The sequence below is a fragment of the Adiantum capillus-veneris genome, chromosome 1 (genome assembly GCF_014529385.1).
Source record: "Adiantum capillus-veneris isolate H3 chromosome 1, ASM1452938v2, whole genome shotgun sequence".
Taxonomy (NCBI): Eukaryota; Viridiplantae; Streptophyta; class Polypodiopsida; order Polypodiales; family Pteridaceae; genus Adiantum; species Adiantum capillus-veneris.
Window position 1 is genome coordinate 134,173,876 of NC_140931.1, and position 21,012 is coordinate 134,194,887.

Below are 21,012 nucleotides of genomic sequence, written 5' to 3' on the forward strand. Positions count from 1 at the left end.
GTCGGGCACAGCCACAAAACAGTCCGCACTCCCTAATTGGGACCGACTAGAAAAATCCAGAGAGATGCCTGAACTCTAACACCCCTCTCAGCTTCTGGAAAGGAAAACGGACTAGGCAGCTGGAGTGAGGAATCTGCAACTCTAAAGAGAGAGTTTCGTGGACAAGGATATTTGCTACATAACTCTAAATAGTACCTTGCCAGTATACCATCCGACCACTACCCCCGAAAGAAGTCCGGGAAGTACAATGTTGTCCGCTAAGAGTAAATCCAGCTCTATCAAGAATCTCCTCGACTCAATCGATTCACAAGACACAACCAGCATTTGTAGAAGGTACCGGTGCTTACCGCTCCAAGAGATTGCATCAAAACTAAGGGTAAAGGCATAAATTACTCGTATCCGGATAAATTCTTATCTCTAAATGCTCCACCCTCTAGGAAAGAGTCAAAAACCTGCACCTCTGGTCATGTACCACATGCCAAAATTTCCAAGCTACGGGAAGTCCAAAGAATGGGACAACCAAGCTAATGAGAAATCAATTGTTTGATCGCTAAGTATCAAAGAACTACACCAACCACCATATGCAATGATGAACTGCGAACTATATCTGAAGGAACTTGATCGGAATTGAGACCGAAAACTGCTTACTAATCTTCATCTACCTGGAACACATCCCAAATGGATATAACCCCACTCTCAAAGTGAATTGGGAACTAAATCCAACAAAAAGGAACACAACAATACAAAGATTGTAGCTAATACGGCAAGATCAAGAGACCCTGCAACCAAGCTCTGCAAGAGAAGAAAAAGGTGTTGTAGAAAGCCACCAACTAGACGATCAATTTTGTTCGTTGCACATGGAACCACTTGTATTGAAAGGAAGTAATCCACAGAAACTGACTCCCATGCTAGTTCCACAGCCTCCTCTAAAGGGGGAACACCCGAACCATGGATAAATGTAATAACTCTCCAACAGTTTGTACCTATGTAGCCGGATCACCCGAGGTAGGTGAATCCGAAAGAAAATATACCTATGGAAACTAGAACCAAATCTGGGAGAACCTATCACTATCCACCTATACGAAATAGCATGCCAGTCTAAGGATAAGGGACGTAGGTGTGTCATGAATGGTAAGGTCTCCAGGAATCAATTTGAAAGACAAGGCATAGGAACTACTCCTCGGATGCACTAAGAAGAGCAACAGTGACACCACAAATCGGAAAGGCGAAGCAACCACCGAAATGGCTAAAGAAGAACATCCGCCAAGATACTAACTGCATTGTGGGATAAAGGCACACCATCCAAAGCACAAGAAATGGGCAAGGAAACCAAGGACTAGAAGACACCAAGCATGGTACTCCGTTGAATGGAGCAAAGGAACTCGACTTGAAGATAATAACCTGGAAGCCCCCTCTGAAAGAGAAGGATCGTCAAAAGTATGCTCCGAGGTAACAACTCACTCAACCCCACGTCAGAACACAGCAAACATTGTCATTGGAAGGTCCAGAGCTAAAGTTGAGAACTCCGTCAGAGATAGAAAGCCCCCCATCCCGCTCAATCTTGGGGAAAAAGAATGAGTACCCCCAAACATGGAGTAAAACTGCTTTGTATGTAACTGAATAGCCAAACCTGAATCTCAAAGAACTTGAACCCAAAGAGAATCACGCCATCGGTAAACTCGGACTGGTGAAAATAGAAAGACTTGAAAGGTCGGCGCATGAGGATCATGTTTGCCAAAGAACCCGTCGAGGTCCAAAAAGAACCTAGATACTCGAGCAAACTCTCTAAGATCAACCCAAATGTCCGCAACCTCTCTATGTCTGCCAAGATCAAACCTTTAGGTACAATCCAATACAATATGTCAAACTGCATACAAACTCGAAAGAGCACATATACTCCCACTATTGCAACTTGCTCCCTTAAAATCTTCATCAAAACTGTCCTTTTCACTCCTGTTGATGAGAACATACCCACAACTAAATTGTGCAATCAATATCCAATACACAACATGATGCCAATACTCAAAGGAAGAGTAAAGGAACCAGCTCGAGAAACAAGCCCATGAAAAACGCACGGGCTGATCTTTAACATGTCAAACAGCTGAGCAAAAAACTACAAGGGAAAAACATGCTATACTTGCTAGCCATGGCCAGATCTGCACCCAAAGGTCTGCACCCAAGGTTGGAGCTCTCTAAAGGGATGTAGGGAAGAAGCATCCATATGCTCCTAACTACAAGGATAGGAGCTAGATGTTCCCACAAACAGTAGACACACCGTGCAAACCTATCATCCAAAGCATCTCGAAAAATCTACAGTCGATCATCATGAAAACCTTCCACAATAAGTTGCAAACATGTCCAAACACTGGTGTTGGCAAGCTCACAAGGGATCGTAAACATGTCCCACAACAGGTACTGACAAACTTACAAAAGCGCAAAGGAATGACCAAATATGTAGGGCCACACTACCACCGACGAAGGAGAGAACATGGAGAAAGGAGAAGTCCACACTCCATCAAAAACTCCTTCAATTGTTATGATTGTCGGCTAAGGGTCTAGCAACACATGCTCCGCCTCTAAAGCTCATCCAAAGACGTCAAATGATCAAACAAGTGGTGTTGGAGATAAATGTATCCCCCTCCACATGTCGAAGCCAACTCCAACATGCACTGGAACATGCACCTGAATTGCTGCATATCAGATGAACAAGAGTCAAATGAAGCCGGAACTGAAACTTCCTACCTTAGATGGACAAGAGAAATCAAAGAGCATCCTCTGCTTCAAGAAAGAAAGAGAACCCCTCTATCATCCAGAATCCACAATCCGGTCTGAGAGTGCAACTGAACCATCAACCTGCTACCCATTAGAGAGGTAGCTCCGCCAACAATTCTAAGAAAGACGAGCATTTGCAAAAGGCAGAGCAAATCTGCCAATCCATCTCCTTGAAGAAAACACAACCATAGAAACCTCCTCCAAAAGTGTTGAAGAAGACCCTACTGTTGTCCAACACTTCTCTCTAGAGAAGCATTTACAAATGAATAGCTCTCCCTCTGGATCCAACAACCGCATGCTTGCTCCCCTTGCGGAAAGGCACGGCAACATGACTCCATCTAAAGCAATCTAGCACTGCTACACATCCTATAACCTCCACTCGGGTTCCCCTTGGCGAAGAGAGGTCCGGGTAAACAAGGGTAAAGACGGAGAGGTTGTAGACTAGGATCCAAGGCTTCCACATACCCAAATCTGCCCCAAACTGAAGGAAAAACAGGAAAAAAAACAACAAGCTTCATCTCTCTCAATCACATCTAAAACGGCATTGGATAAGTCAAATCCGAGCATCCAAGGTGGTCCTGACACCTAGGGCTCTGATACATGTCAAAGGTGGCAACGCTGAGCGGACGATGCAATGAAGGAAGAATTCACTTTTCTTTTGGTTGAGAAAAAGTTTGTTTTTCCTCAAGGCTTGAAAAATCACTTGGAGATGTTGCTTATGTTCCTCCAAAGATTTGGAGTAGATGATGATATCATCAAAGAACACTCCAGTGAATTTACGATATGGCCTAAAAAATTTCTCCATGAGACGATTGAAAGTAGCTGGTGCATTAGTCAAGCCAAAAGGCATGACTAGATATTCATAAAGACCAAATGTTGTGCGAAACGCGGTCTTTAGGATATCTTCATCCACTATCCTTATTTGATGATAGCCACTCTTAAGGTCAATCCTACTGAAGTAGGTAGAGCCTTGTAGCTTATCATACAGATCTTCTACCCGAGGCACGGGAAATCTGTTTTTGATAGTGATATGGTTTAGTGCCCGATAGTCCACACACATACGGTATGTACCATCTTTCTTTTGCACTAAAAGGACTGGAGAAAAAAAGGGAGAGGAACTAGGCCTCACCATCCCTTTGTCTACCAATTCCTGTACTTGCCTCATAATCTCCTCTTGTTGAGCTTGTGAGACTCGATAAGGAGGTTTGTTAGGCGGTGAGCTTCCTGGAAGGAGCTCAATACGATGGTCATCATCCCCTCGTTTTGGAGGTAGGTCCATAGGGATATCATCGATGAACACATCTTGGAATCCTTTTAGAAAAGTAGACAAGTCTAACTCTTCTTGATTCCTATCATTTTCATTTGATGAAACATTATTAGCTTTTAGAGTCTCTTTGACATAAATCATGTACGCAGAAACTGAGCTCTTCATTGATTTATCAAAAGAAAGAGGATTTACAAGTGGAATAGTGCGACCACGCTCACTAGCATCTATATACATGTTCTTTCCCCTGTAGGTGAAGTAAATTCTCCTTTCAGGGAACTTCATGTTGGCAGCCATGCAATCAAACCATGGTGCCCCTAGGATAACATCCTGATGTTGGAGAGGAGAGATGAAGAAATCTTCTTTGTCAACATAGCTTTGGACATGAAGCCTCAACTTCCCAATCAAGGGAGTAACGGAGGCTTGTTGTCCCTTGAAAGCTGCATCAGCTGTTACTATATCTCCCATCTCAAAAGCTTGGATGCCCAACTTGGTGGCCAACTCTATTGATATGAAGTTGAGAGTAGAGCCAGGGTCAAACAAGATGAAGGCATCATGCTCTCTTACCTTTCCCCAAGCATAGGAGAGTGATGATCCTTTGCAATGAGCATCCTCTTTTGGAGCTTCGATGGTGGAAGCCCTAGGAGTCTCATTGCGAGTATTCTTCTTGGGGCAAGAACGATAGCCATGTCCTTGCTCCCCACACTTGAAACATTTATGGTCCTTGTGAAAAGCTTCAAGCTCTTCAGGAGAGAGTTTGTTTTTACCTTTGTAAACTCCCTTCTCCTTGGACCGATTGTTGTTGTTGTTGTTGTTGTTGTTGTTGTTGTTGTTGTTGGAAGTGCCTTGGGAATTATTTTGAGCATTGGATTTCCCCTTTGCATCATTTTATCTTTGTTTTCCATGGGCTTGACATTACGTCTAGCCCCTTGATGGAAATTGATGCGTGAAGCAACCATGGTGTGGTGGATTACTTCGGTAATAGTACCGGGCCGTTGAGAGTTGATGTATTCGGCCATCTCTTCAGGTAATCCCGCACAGAATTGTTGTCTTTACTCGGCAAAGTCTATCTTTTGAAAGACAGTAGCTTTGAGATGTAAATCCCAAAACTTGTCTACATACTTGTTGATAGACTCATGAGAGAGAAGCTTCAACCGCGCCATTCGGTAAGAACTTTATCTTTAGTATCACTTGGAAGAAATTGCTTCATGATGGAAACTCGTAGAGTTTTCCATGTCTTTGGGACTTCTCCATTGCCACGAAGGCTAGCCCACCATTGACGAGCTGATTTTTGGAAGTGCAAGGCTACATGGCGTAGCTTGGAGGACTCTGTGAAGCCCTCGTCCCCAAAGGCCGCATCAAATTGTTGGATGAAGGCCAACACTTTGTCAGTAGCACCAAAGGTGCCATCGTAGGTGAGAAAAGAGATGAACTTTCCTCCCTCCTTGAACTTCTTTATATATACCTTCATAAGTTCAGAATAGTCTGAACTCACGAATTGTAAGAGGGAATAAAGCACTCATAAAACTATAAAAGCAAGGGACACACGAAAAGAAAAGAAAAACAAAAACAAACAAACTAACTAACTAAATCACTTTGATTGCTTCGAAACAAAACTAGATAAAACAAAACATTATTAACTTAAAAATGTTTTCAAAAAAGGTATGTGTAAAATAAGTTGACGCAACTTACTTGGCTTAAAACAAGTACTCAACTTTAAGCCAAAAAAAAAAAAAAAAAAAAGGATAAGACATCTTAAAAACTTAATCCTAGAAATCAAACTTCACACAACAACCTATAACGAAACACATTCTTAAGTCCTCAGGTAAGCTAAATATGAAATCGAAAAATGAATACTACTACAAACCTACGAAGAGCAAAGAACCAAACTTGACAATATGTGATCTCAACTTCACTGCTTGTCCAAACAGGAAGAATAAGATTATCACCTTTATCATGCATAGCTTGGACAACAGCTATGACATCCCTGCTCACGTCGTCAGTGCCCAAGAGTAGGTGCAGGTTTACATAGAGGTCATTCATGCTTTGAACGTACTCTACAAAACCAACGAGCTGAGTTTCTATCACCCTCCGGAGGTGATGGGCATACTCAGCCATGATAAAGGCTAGCCATTGTCAAGCTATAGTGAAAATACTAGAAACACTAAAGATCAAAACAACAACATAAGGTGTTATTAAGTCAGACAATAAGTCGGCTTTTTAGCTCCCCACTTCTATTGAATTTACTACTGATTATCTTGAACATTCCAAAGGAAGAAACACTAAAAATAAACTTACTACGATGCAAAAATGAACGAACTTTTTTCATGATTCTTTTGAATGAGTATCCTTTTTCAACTAGTAAAGAAATAAGATGGCAAGATTGAACAACAAAAGTAGATTTACTAGAACAAAGACGAGAAAATCTGAATAGTTGAGAGCAAATGACACCGTACTTAGCTAAAAGAGAAATGTTCGAAGAAATGTGAGGCATGCGGATGATTTTTAGATTGGCATATTCTGGTTCAAGGCGCTTATCATAGATATCTACTTCTAATCCCAAGGGAGTCTGAAAAATCTTAAGGTCTAAAAAGGCACAACAATCACTATTTGTGGTACAGTTAAGTTCACAAAACTCCTTGGGATAAATCCCTCCGCCTACAGAACTCGAATTCAAGTACATAAAATCTTGAAAAGAAGGAACGTCAGGGACAAAAAGATCATCTACAAAGCGTCTTACATTGCATAACTTGTGCAAAAATATTGGGCAAGTGTTATCAAGGACAAGACGCTCCATAAAATCAAACTCGTAAGTAAAAAGATAGAAATTAGCAAGAAAAACAGCACAATTGGTACCCATAGGGATACCAATTGTTTGCTTGAAAAGAGAGTCGCCGATGGTTATATATAAATTGTCCAAAAGAAAATCTAACCAAGATATGATGTCAATGTCATCTACAATCATGGTGAATCTCTTTCTTCCTTTGTCTACATCTACATTCTTATTTTTCAGCCATAAGAAGTCAAAGTTCAAGGCTGACTTTTCTACTAGCAATGCCTTGTACCTATCCTTCTCAAGCTTGTACGCAAAAACTTTTGAAAGCTTTTGTGACCTTCGCCATGCAGGATATGATTTGCGATGTCCTCCCCTCTTGTATTCTCTAGGAGAATAGCCATAACTTTCATCGGAAGAGGAGGAAGGTGAAGAAGAAGGAGAAGAGGGTGACCTCTTCCTAGCCCTTTTCTTCCTTTGTTTCCTCTCTTGCCTTTTAGAGTGATGAGGAGAAGAACTATAGGTTGCTCTTTTCCTCTTGGGAGGAGTAGGCGATCGTCTAGACCGCCGTCTTCATGGAGCCACATCTTCAGAAGAACTTAGACTGTCATTGCTTTCTTTCTCTTTGGATTCCTCCTCTCGAATGGGAGAGAGTCTTCTTTTGGGGGTCTCTTCAAGAGGCCTCCTAAGCTCTCTCTCCTCTGGGAGAGGAAGGGAAATTCCATAAGCACGAAGTTGTTGAGTAACTTCGGCTTGCAAATCAGGGTTGCCCATAGCTTGTTGCAACCTAGTGACGAGATAATTCACAAACATGGGAGCATCATCATTAGCACCTTCATGTGCAAAATCAAAGCTATCAATGTTCATTCTACTCTCTTGATTATTGTCAGCCATGTTAACAAAATTTATGTTTATACTTAGTGTATGCTTTGGCAATACAAAACCTTAGTTGCCACTCCTCTTAGCCTTTGAAAATCGGCTCTTAAGTATCTACACCCACGGCTCAAAGTGGTTAATTATAGAGAGTAGAGGAGTAGGTCTAACATAGCGGAATTGCCAAGGGCTAGCTCCTTTCGGACTTCTTATGGCTCAATAATGGTAAAGCCGTAGGCAAGTCTAAAAAGACTCCATTATTAAGTCCAAAGTTCCCGAGGTGTGCACCATCCCCCACATAGTGGGCTTAACAAAACTGATATTAGATCCCAATTCCACTTACTCTATTATAATTAACAACATCAACCATTTATAGGCTACTTAACGACCTCTCTTCTTAAGCAAGAAAAGAGAAACCAAATGCTTTGATACCAATGTAATGGAATTTTCCTTAATATGTGAGAGTAGCGGAATTTAATGAGAGTACTTTCAAGAAATGATTTTGTGAGCATAGCGGGTTGACATAATTGAAGATAGCAACATAATCATAGCAATTAGTTAACTTGGCATAGACAATACTTTTGCAAGAGAGAGAGTTTAGAGAACATGACAACAGTTGAGGACCGGATTTATGTGGAGCCGGTCCCCCCTCCAATAGGCATTTGTATTATGATTTCTCCCTTAGAGAGAGACTTGTTACAATACAGTCTTTATGTTCCTTGTGACCTAGGTGATGCCATGAAGATGGAAGGCTTCATGCATCACAAACATAACATAAACTTGAAGAAAGCTTTAACTATCCCAAGCGTCAGTCCCAAGACCTCAAACACCTTCGAAGGTGGAGAGAGCTAGCAGGGAATGAGGGTAGGGAAGAGGAAGAAGAAACATTTCGTAGGAGAAAGAATTAGTTCCTCACTTATCATACCCTTGTTGCTAGCATACATAATAGCATAGTAATGAAGAAGAAGGAGATGGCAAGCTTAAGCATTGAAGCATGGCTCTTGGTTGGATTTGCACTCCATAGCCAAGAGTGTTGGTGTAGGCTCTCAACCTCTACTTGCTTGGAGAAGGAGAGGGAGCTCTTGCACTTTGCATAGTACACAATGAGAGTGCTTGTGAGTGTGTGTGGGTGAGTATATCCCCTAAGCACCCCCCTAGCTTGCTTGGGTCGACCCCCCCTTGTAGCTCATGCTTGAAGCTCATTGGACCCCTCCAGGCCTAGCCAATCACAAGCAAGAGCCATTACAAGCAACATGGGTAGCCTTGGGACAAGTGTCCCCCTTTCCCCTTTGAGAGAGAGGACTTGATAAATGCAAAATCAATTAGATAATTCAAGTAATTTATCATTGGACCCCTTTGAAGCCTAGCCAATAGGCTTCAAGCAACACATGAAGGTAACATGGGTAGGGACCTGACATGTGTCCTTGCTGCCTCTTCAAGCTGGGGCTTCCCTTGTGAGTGTGAGTGTGTGTTCTCTCTCTCTAATCCCTAGGAAAAGGGTTCGCCCCCCCTCTTGTAGGGATGCTTTTGACTTTAGGAGCTCAAGCACCTTAGTCATCAAGCATGACAAAGCACTTGAAGTAGGGGGTGTTTCCACAAGCATCTCAGGCAAGCTTCTCAAGGCACCTCAAGCACCTTAATCATGCACCAAGTCAAGCACCTCAAGCATCTTAATCAAGCACCTCAAGCATGACAAGCACCTCAAGCAAGACAAGCACCTCAAGCACGACAAGCACCTTGAGCTTGGGCCGGGTTCTCACCTCAAGCTCAGCCCTAGCTTACCTAAGGTCAAAGGACTTTTACACACATTATTGGAGGTCTTCAATGAAGCTAACCCTAAGGTCTTATGCTCCATTGGTTAGCCTTGCTCTTGATAGACCATCTCCCATTTGGGCCCCTTTACTATTGGCCCCATGTTGAGATAGATCTATAAGCACATATCTATATCTTAACACTTGTTCCCGTTTATTCTCCCACATTAAGTGATCAATTTAATATGAGAAAATCATTTGGGTTGGTTAGATATTAGATTTTATGACACCGAAGCTAAACATGGCTAAACACCACTCGACATCACATTGGCCGGGCACAGCCACAAAAGAGCCCTCACTTCCTAACACCTATCCCTGGGAGAAACTGGGACCAACTAGACAGATCCGGAGAGATGCCTGAACTCGAACAAGAGGTCCATGTAATGGGTATCAAACTTACAATATCCAAAAGGCACCTTCAAAAAGGAGCAATACTTGTAGGTCCCAAAAGCCTAAAATCATGAAGTGATGTACATTAACCAGAGGTAGTTCAGACCTCTTGTTTAGAGGCTGGCCGCTGCAAAGAGGCCAAGATGTGGTAGCATACTATACTGTATTAAATTGTGCAGTAAAACTCTATGCAAAATCTAGAAATGAACGGCAATGGAACCCACCTCGACCACTATTTAGAAGCACTGGCTCACAGAAAACTTCAAGCAGGAAAGAGACCAGTTCAACCATCACCATGCCTATCTTTTGATACAATGTTGTATATTATACTCACCCCACAGACAGGTCCTTCTGATGACAGCACTGACTGCATATCTTCCTCTTCTGACACATGACCGAGTCGTAAGAATGGCAGCATATCAAGTATGGTCTCCCGCTCCTTACCCTTATAAATCTGGTTCACAGAAGACAGATTGCATGTATTGTGATGATTTGCTGAAGCAACATGAGCAGACATACATAGATACATATGCAATGTGTACTGTTATCTCGAGGAAAAGCCAAATTTCAACCTTGAAGTAAAGAAAATAAAGATTCATGTTACTTATCCACAAGACAAAATAACCATCATGTGCAATTTTGACAAAATATCACAACATCCCCGATAGCGTCGTCAGTGTGCCCAATGGTGAGTCTAAAAACTATGGTGCTCGCACACACACATACTTAAACACCTGCTAGGATTCCTCTATTATGTGATCCTGCACAGATACTAAAAAAATTGCAACTTTGAAATAAACTTTTTGTAGTTGCTATACCTGAAAGCCCTGAATTGCCAGCCGATTGTTTCTTTGAGCTACCAACCTTTTTGCTTGGTACAAGGGATCACTTGTATCCAATGCCACCTACATTCATTCAAACAAAACTCAATAACGGGGCCACCTCTGCAGCATGGTGAACAAGTATGCAGCTCAAAGTTTCAATTAGTAACCATTGTAGCATAAAGTACTCCTAGAAAAGTCACCTCTATAGAGAGACGATCGTAAGGGTTATCCTCGTCAACAAAGCCATAATTTAGAAGTAGTCTAACATTGGCTTGAGGACCACACCTGCATATAAGAAACGAGCATGACCTATAATAAGAAATGAGCAGGTTTTCTTCAGGATTTGAACAAACATCCAAAAACATATCACCATAAATTTCCAATATCTTCTGTTGTAAACTTTTTTGTCGCGACACAAGATAAAAACAAAGATGGCATGCAAATACCTTAACTATTGCTTGTGCAAAAAAGTTGGTGGGCCTGAACTGCATTACCAGCTTGCCCAAGGATATCAATTTATTCAAAGCATGAGGTGTAAGATTCAAACAGTGTGCAAACATAGGCACCAATAGACAAACCTACTCACAATCTGATATAGACTTGAGCCTGCCCTTAGAAGACATGGCTTTTGGGGAAACTTGCGCCCATGGAAATAGTGTCTAAAGAGGATACACACATCAAAAACACAATAAATCACCCTCCGTTCCACAAGAGCACTCACCATGTCATGGCACACGAGCAATGGCACGGCAATGCTTCCAGGTTGAGGATAGGGATCATTGATGCATCAAATGTCATCACACAACCCCTTCACAAATGAGATACAGCATCCCTTATTCCAACTGTGGTGATAACATGATGAATGCCCATAACTGGGCCTGGAGCCCTATCAATAGAGCTCCAAACTGAGGCAGCTAATTCACAGTGGCCAGCCAAAACACATGACAACCCTAGATATACAGCCAGGTAATACTTCCCCCTTTATAAATAAAATTCTATAGACAAAAAAAATTTGTTTTGCAGTAAAAATTCTGCCAAAATTTCTGGAGAGAACTAAGCAGATTTTAGCGAGATCTGCCCAGAGAGAGCTGTTTGAGAGAGAAAATCAACACTCTCTAGAAAGTGGAGAGAATCTAGAGACGGCAAGTATGATTCTGGCTCTGACTCACAGTAGGGCATGGACAACCTTTCTCCATAGATATTAGAGAGAGAGAGAGAGAATATGTGACCAGTAAGACAAACGCAATGGCCAATTGCATCTATGACCTAAATGCCCAAACCCTAACCCTAAAACCCGCCACAATACAATTGCTTTAGAGCTAGCTCCTAAAAGCTCTTACATTAAAGTCTGGCACGTCAGCTAGCTGCCATACAACCAACCTCCGATTTGAGGCACAAAATCTGCCACTTTTCGCAAGTCTACCAACTCAGAGATAGGTCCTCGCTGTCGCGGCTTCCACCTGCTGCACCTATTTGCACCACTTGCTGCTCTCCGATGGTGGCACGTCACCAGATTGTCATATACCCCCCCTCTTGGAGAAGAGTAATCATCCTCCACTACTCTCTAATCCGCTGACTCTACAAACTCAAAGATTGGTCCTCGAGTACAAGGAGACAGAGATTGCCAATGGCCGCCTTGCCATATTGGCCTTCTTAGGACACTAGACAAACCACTTGAGTTTTGTTGGATCTTCACCAACGCCAAAAGGGTCGAAGCCATTGTCACCGGGAAAACTGCCATCTAGGTAGGCAGGTGAGGCCGAGGCCCGGAAGCCACTCTCCTTTCTTAGCCTCGACCTTGAGAGACCTGTATGAAGGGGCAAAAAGGCCTCAACAACCGGCAGTGCGCAAGAGGCGAAAAGAGCTAGAACCAGCCCGGAAGAAATATTTGCAGAGAGAAGAGGGGCCCAAGGCTGCCTACATGGCTGCCATATCCACGACCTATTGTGAGCCGCGCTACGAGTTTGAACAGCTACCCACTTCACCTCACGCAAAACCTACCTTGAACCTACACTAGAACAACTCTGCTTCCACCTACTGCACCTATTTACACTACTTGCTCCTCTATGGTGGTAGGTCACCAACTTGTCATATGCCCCTCTCTTAGAGAAGTGTAATCATCCTCTAGTTCAAACATGCCAAGATGTGCAAATGTTATTTTAGGAATTCCATGGTTTTACAATAAACAAGACACGTTGTATATAGACTATGTACATCACTCTCTTGTTTTTGTTCAACATGACATGCCTCATGTATCTGTTTTGCTTTGTAATCAAATTTTTGTAAATAATGGTTTTGCAATACCAATTGTTAATAACTTTGGAAATGTTGGAAAGGATACAAAGTCTTCTAATGTTGACGTTTATTAGTGTATAAATTCTGCTTGGTTTGATTTATTAGTGCTTGGTACTTCTATCACTGAAGTTCATAAAAAAGTTTCATGTTCTTCTGTTGAACTTAAGTCACTACTTATGCTAATCAAAAGAGATCTCCAAAGACTCTAGAGGTGGGACAATGGGTCTATTTGAAGATACCCAAAGATTCCAAGAATATGGGAGCTGGAAAGCATTATAAGCTTTCAGCTAGATATTGTTGTCCATTCTTTGATCACAAAGAAAATTGGCCAAGTTGCCTATAAACTGGCTCTTCCTTCGGATGTTACTGTACATCCGGTGTTTCATATCAATCGCCTCAATGAAAAGTTGGGCGAAGCCGACGTTGTTGTGCCTATCGAGGAAAATGTATGGCAAGATATGCAAACTCAATATATTCCTCGAGAACCAGAGGTTGTTTTAGATCATCGTAACCGTCATTTGCGCCAAAAGGCTTATGACGAGTACTTAATTAAATGGAAGGGTCAATCTGAAAGGTTTGCTACTTGGGAATCAGCTAGAGCTCTGAAAGCTCAATATCCTTACTTCATTGATGAGGACATCGATGGTTCTTAAGGGGGGAAGTATGTTATGTCCCACTCACAAGAGAGCGGATCCGGTCCAACACACCGTTGGGATGGGCGTCTAATGTCCGAGCGAACGTAGTGTGACGTTTAGTATGACATTGAAAACATCTTCCTTCTTTTCCATAAACATCACGGCCAATGTGTGTAGCGGGGACAGGCACCACATGCCAACAAAAAAGAACAGACTGCACAACTTTCTCTTTCAAATAACAACTGAACTAAAAGAAATAGAGAGTGCACGACACACGAGACATGGAGTGGTGGAGTTCCACCCCGAGAGAGCACTAGCCCCAAACATTGGCGCCCCTTTCAGTATTTCTTTATATTGCTTGAATTCAGTACATCGCCAATACTCCATCCTGTGCACCTTCACATTGAAGCGTGCCAGAGAATGAGCCCTTGGCTCATATTTAAAGGCCCTTGGCTTCTCAAAAGCAGTTACAATGAAAAGCTTCAAGTTCTAAAAGCATCTGGCCTCTAAAGCTGCCAGCGTATTTTGCGAAGATCCGTACAACTGCCACGTCAGCAAGCTACCATCTGAACTCCAAGATCTTTCCTCCACTTAGCTGTCTTCACAGTTCCATTGAACTGACCTCCCTTGTCTGGTGGCTGGCTGATCCTATGATGGACTCCCTGATTGATCCCTCGCCAGTTAGGTATCTCCAGCCTCGTCCCAAGTCTGATCTGATCTGACTTGCCTCTTCAACCAAACTCTAAACTGCAGCTATCATGGATTCGTCCAATCCAAATGCTACTTTCTTACACCGATTGCCTGAGTTGCTTCTCTTCTTGAGTCCTTGAAGGCTGAGGATGTAGTTTCTGAATTGTCTGAGCATCTAAACACTTTGGTTGTTTTAGCATCTTCTTTGCCAGATTCTCTGTAATCTTGGTTGGCAGATCTAGTTGTTCTTGCCATTCATCAACTACTTTCTCTTTGCCTTTTGCCTTCCATGTGGCTCTTTGTTGCTCCCATTTCTTGGTTTCAGTAGTTTGTCAGGTTCTCCTAAAATCTCCACAATTACTAAACCCCTGCTTCTGGTCACTACCCTTAGTAGCACTAGTTTAAGTGCTTTCTGTCAGGTTCTTCTAAAATCTCCACAGTTACTAAACCCCTGCTTCTGGACACTGAGCTGCAAAGTGACCATAATTCCCACAAGTATAGCAACTTAAGCTCCTTTTCCCAAAGTCACCTCTACCTCTACCCCGGCCAGTACCCCTTTGGTACTTGCCCTCTGCCGTCACCAGTACTTGTACAGATCTTACTTTCCTTGGAGCCACTTGCTCCATCTGCTTTCACTGCTTCAGGATTCATCAGTGCAATCATGGATAAGTCTTCCCTTTTTTAAAATGATGAATCCTTATCCCGCAATTGTTCCATACATGCCCATAAGCTTAGGGGTATGTGCATTGGGAACACTCCACCTACACTTGGAACACCAAGTTTCGACCTTCCCTACTGAAATTCTGCTTTTGGCCATTTCAAATATTTGTTTCAACATTTCTTCCAGCTTCCAGGTTCATGACCCTTTCTTCTTGCTTTTAGACTTTTCATTTGAGTCAATACCAGATAGGCTTGGAAGTTGTGCTGGAATCTATCCCTTCAGGTTTCACTATCACTGGAGTCTCTTCTTTTGTGGCTCTTTTCGTTTTTCGCCTGTTGTTCCAGTTTCAGTGCCCTATGAACCAAATCGTTGAATCTCTTTGAACATTTTGTTCCCTTAACTTCTTACTTCTAAAGCCATTCAAAAACCAAGCTCTCATCCTCTTTTCTGATAGAAGTTCCTGCAATTGTCTGGTCAACTCCTTGATCTCCTGTACATAGCTTCTGACTGACAATTTTCCTTGCTTTATCTTATCCACCTCGCACAATATATCTTCATCCCCCTCTGTTATTTGAGTACTCCAAGTGAAATGCTTTAATCAATTTTTGTACGACCTAAGCTGGCACGTTGGATAATGGTAAAACCACTTTTTGGCTGCCTCCTCAAAGTTTGAAGGAAAATACTCTCCGCATTCATCCTCATCTATGTCCTTTAGCTCAGCGTACGTGTCACGACTAAGTCCCTATGTGCTAGTCAAATCCGTTTATTAGTCCATTTTGAGCATATTGTATCGGAATGCCGGAATATGTACGTCTGGATCTTCTTTCCTTCCCCCTTTGAAGACTGGAGCAGAAATCTTTTGATCAGTAGAGCGTTCGTGATGAGTAGATCTGGCTTGGTTTCCTGTCTCTCGACCATCTTTTATTGTAGTGATCGGTGTTTGCTTTCCATTTATCAGTGTCGTCAATCTCAGTCATTGTATCTATTTCATACTTCTTTGCTGAAATTTTTCTAGATGATTTGTGAGTTCACTAAATGCCTTCATTGTCATTAGTATGTTTCCTATTGCGATGAGATCCACTAAACTGATTCCGTTTGTTTGCTCTTTCTGCAAGTCTTCTCCTCGAATGAGTCGAGTACCAAGAATCCCTTGATTCATCCGTTGTTCCTGGTCGTGGAGGAACAGTGGTCTCATTGCAAGGTTCCCTCTCAGTATCAAAGCCTTGCTTTGACTCTTCTGTGATGGTGTTGACCCGGTTCGGATCATCCATGAATGTCGTTGTTGGCCTTCTGTCTCAAGAAACTCGTCTGGGAGGCATGGTGAATGTCAGGTAACTCTAACACCAACTGGGAGATAGTTCGTCCTATCAAGAGCAACTTAGCTCAAGCCACCATGATCGCCAAAATTTTGAATGAGCTGATCACTTATGACAACTATTCTAGGTTGGTGAGTTAGAGTTAGTTCAAATCAGCTAAAGACTTCAGATGTTAGATCAGATAAAGACTGAAATGAAATGCAGAGACTCGAACTGAAACACGATTGGAACAGGAATATATATTCAGATTAGTGTAAACAAAGTGAAACACTGTCAACCAAGTCTGCTTTGAGCTTAACGATTAGAGTTACAAGAGTACAAGAGCATGAAGAGCTCCAAGACACTTGACTATGATAGTGGAACAATGTAACGAGGTAACCCATAAAATGAGTAGTGGGTCCTATTTATAGTCGTCGGACTCGATCTCTGACTGACTATCCCCCTACACAGTTACTGCAGTACATGGCCCTGATAATTACAAGTTCAACCGCCAGTCTCCACTTGCCCATCTAGAGGCTGTTTCCACTGTCTACAAAGATATTCTTAGAAGCTTGCCATGTTCTTCAAGCATGAAGCTTTGTAGACAGAGAACCCCACCACTACATGCCATTGTCCTCACGGTACGCTACGGCACAAGAAATCTTGGATTCCTTTTTGTGGTTACGAAGGACATTAGATGCCAACCTGTTGCAGAAATTGAAAGGTTTTCTATCTTTCCTTTCAAGAAAGGTTAAAAACTTGACACTAGATCCACCATCTTCAAAAGTATTCGATGGGCGAGACGGAGCCACATTGTACGGTTAATAACCATAGTCATTCCATGTGGGAACAGTGGTGGCGGTCGAGGGGGTGGCAGCAACTGGGTCATACGTGGTGCAAGTGGAGGTCTCGCAACCATCTGCCAAAAAGAATCGCCTAATGGAATAGTTGCACAATCCCCTGGATGATGAGTCGAAGCTTTCGAGCTGTCAAACACACCAGCAAGGTAATGTAGAGCCCATCTACGATTTGCATGGCAAATGGGCCATGCTTCACAAGTCTATAACTCCAAAGATCAATCCTCTTTGTCGCAGCTTCCACCTTTTTGCATTGTCTACTGCTCTCCAGTGGTGACACATCACCAACTTGTCACATACCCCTCTTAAGAGAGGAGGAATCATCCTCAATCACACCTATGTACACTATCACAGAGCCATGTGTTAAGTAAAAAATTGTTGGCATACCACAAGCAACAATAACAATGCTTATGTGCAACGCCTTGCACCACATTAAGCAATACACACATGCAATAAATGTTAAGAGTTACACCACCGTTGCTTCGCCATTTTGTACGGCTAGTGATTTTCCCGGGCTGGCCACCCATTGTCCATCATGTAGGTTGCACGGGCAGGCACTTTAGCACGAGTCCTGCCGGTCATTTTCGAGTCTGGCTGGGTGCACACATATTTTAGCCATTTTATGGGCTTCTATATTTTTGACCCAGTTACACATTTTTGCCCTACCTCAACCCAACATCCTATAAAAGGAGTGCTTGCGGTTTTGTATTGAGGCATTGTGTATTGAGAGCATTGTTTGTAGAGCATTTGTGCCTCTAGCGTTCTCTCTCTCTCTCTCTCTCTCTCTCTCTCTCTCTCTCTCTCTCTCTCTCTCTCTCTCTCTCTCTCTCTCTAGTATTTTTGGTTTAGAAGGCATCGATCTGACTCTCTTCCCCTTGGCACCCCCTCCTTGCAACAAGATCGCACCCAATTGACACCGGCTCTGCCTAGCGTTTTCCGGTAAAATATGCATTTTTGGGGGCGGGCCTCTACGTTTTTGCGTAGCTGCTGCAGTTTTTTTCAGAAAACGCTGAGCTTTTGCTTCTTGCCGGAGCGGCCTACACCTACCTGGATACTTCTCCATCGCTTGAAACCTGCGGAATCCACACTTTGATCCAAGTATCTGCAAGTCATTGGCATTTCTGGACACTTTTCGCTTGCTGTTTTTTCTCTGTTTTCAGCCTTGCACAAGGCCCTCGACACAGGGAATCCTTAAAGGACGCGTTCTTTCAGTTCTAGTCTCGATCCGGCAACTACGAGCACGCTATATTTCCTGTTTTACAACGATTTTCAGCCCTGTTTTCTTGGCGGACAGCAGCAAACCCTTTTGTGTTAATTGCCTCTTACCATGGGATCCTCTACGGCGACTTGAGATCTTATGTATTGACCCTTGGGACCATTCTTTGAGCACGCGACATGTCGACTCCGAAGAAGGGACAACAATCCCAGAAGACGCCCCTACGTTTACTACGACCACAGCGACTTCCACTTTTGCGAGTACGTCCTCATCTGCCAACGCAACATCCAACAACTATGCCCTCACACAGTTTGCTGAGGAGAAGAAGTTGGATCTACACAACTATGCTATATGGAGGACACGAGTATGCAAAATCATTGCCTATCATCAACTTTGGGAATGGTTGAATGATTTCACCCATTCCGCTACCCAACCTACCCTTCCCACCCCCACTCACGATCAGATCGACAAGAGGGTGGATCGGGACATGCGAGTTTTCACCTTTCTTATGATGGACCTCTCGGACCGCATCACAAAGGAAGTTTCCAAGAGGAGCATGCGCATCCATTGTGGAGACGGATTCTTGACCTGTTTGAGGAGACCTCGTTTGCCAGACAGATCACACTTGAATGGGAGTTGTACAACGTCCAATTCAAGGATTTCAACTCACTCGATGTGTTGACCCGCCGCATGCTGGAACTCTGGGACAACCTTGTCTCTGCCGGAGGCGACATCACCTCGGCACGCATGGCTAGCCTCTTACTATTCAAGCTTCCCGCACACTTTGATCCCTACTTTCAAAGTTTGCTCACATCTGGACGTACCTCTTTTCCCACATGGGACGAGACTCTCCCTTCCCTCAGACAGATCGAGGGGCACTCCGCATTCAGAGCTGGAGGTGTTGTTGATGATGAAGGAGCTTTGATCGCTCAAGGAGGTAACAAGAAAGGCAAAGGTAAGGAGAAGAAGAAGAAGAACAAGGACATCGAATGCTACTACTGCCACAAGAAAGGGCACAAAAAATCAAAATGCAGAAAGAAGAAGCGAGAAGAGGCCAACAAGGAGAAACAGGGTCGCCTCGCCTGCAATTGTAGCATCTCACAAGACGGAGAGAACGCTCTTGTCGCGACGACGAACCATGCTCTTGCTACATCCCAGTTAGGTACTTGGGTTGTTGACAGTGGAGCTACCTACCACTAACATAACTCCCCAACAGTCTTGGTTTAGCTCTCTCAGGGAAACTCATGGACAAACTGTCACTATGGGCGACAACAATGAGGTTCCAGTGTCTGTTTTGTAGTGAATCTCTACTGTGTCGCGGTAGAATCCTGACTTAGAGTGTCCAAGTTTGTTAAAGAATGCTTTCCCGGCAAAAACCTCAAACTATTCCACTTTTCAGAAAAAGCTTCTCAAAACCCATCTTTATTCTTGTGCTTGCGTCTTTATGCGTATTCTCCCAGTCAGATTGTCTTTCTGACGCATAAGATTTCAGCATATCCAATACTGTGGAATTAGCGATCTCACTCTGCCCATCCATTTAAGGATGATATGCAGAAGAAATATTCAACTTCCTGCCAAGGTTATCAAACAAGGCACGCCAAAAGTTTCCTGTCATGTGACGATCTCGATCACTCACAATAGACTTGGGTATCCCATGATGCTTAACGATCTGTGCTAGAAGAATCCTAGCCATATGATCCGCTTTGATCATTTTCTTGACTAGAATAAAGTGAGCTTGCTTGCTGAATCTGCCCACAATGGTCCAGATCATATCATTTCCAGTCTGAGTCTTTGGGATATCCATAATAAAATCCATTGCAACTCTCCCAGGGTTGATCAAGCACAAGCATAGGTTGGAGTAACCCAAGCGTCTTATGCCGATCACACTTTACATTTTGGCAGACCAAACATACGCTGACATATTGATCAATGTCTGCTTTAAGGCTTGGCCAAAAGAAATACCTTTCCAATGCTCAAGTCGTAGGGAGAATTCTCCGATGACCCCGCGTAAGGTGAAGCATGTGCTTCTTCCATGATTTTCTTTCTCAATGGTTCCGCCACGCAAATTCCTTGGTGGTGATAGAGGTAACCATCCCGAATAGAATAGGGATATTCATTCTCTTCGTATTGTAGCTTACTCCAAATGGAGGAGAAGTCTGGATCGTTTGGATACAACTCTAGAAGTGATTCCAATTCTTGATGATACACCGAAGTAATTGCATTCACCCTAGGCCGTCTAGACAAGGCGTCTGCGAGCAGCAGCCACATTCTTACTCCTAACCGTATGAAGGATCTAGAAGTGAAACATGGACAAATATTGGCCCATCTCATCTATTTCTCAGATAATTTTCGTTGCATAAGAAAATACCGCAAACTCTGGTGATCGGTTTTGATCACAAAATCCGCTCCTAGAAGATAATGCTTCCAGGTAGACAAGGCGTGAATCACAGACATAAGTTCCTTCTCGTAGATCGAGGCATGCAATTAAGCCGTCTACTTTCATAAGCCACTGCATGGGCTTCTTGTTTAAGCATTGCACCGATGCGGTGAACCTCAAATGGTTTCCTTAAGTCTCGCACTTCAAAATAGATACTTAAGCCTATCAAAAGCACCTTGTTGTCTCGATCCCCACTTGAAAGGGATCTTCTTCCTTGTT

General features: G+C 43.0%; 1 protein-coding gene across 1 annotated transcript in view; it reads right to left on the reverse strand.

Annotated features, from left to right (window-relative positions):
- LOC147465602 (Rubisco methyltransferase family protein) overlaps nt 1–21,012 on the reverse strand; it is a 47,075-nt gene that overhangs the window by 19,000 nt on the left and 7,063 nt on the right. The window contains exons 7-9 of the mRNA XM_086520817.1: nt 10,908–10,992; nt 10,702–10,788; nt 10,218–10,337 (exon numbers count right to left, since the gene is read on the reverse strand). Of these exons, the coding sequence (XP_086376943.1) occupies nt 10,218–10,337; nt 10,702–10,788; nt 10,908–10,992 (292 nt within the window). The remainder of the gene's footprint in view (nt 1–10,217; nt 10,338–10,701; nt 10,789–10,907; nt 10,993–21,012) is intronic.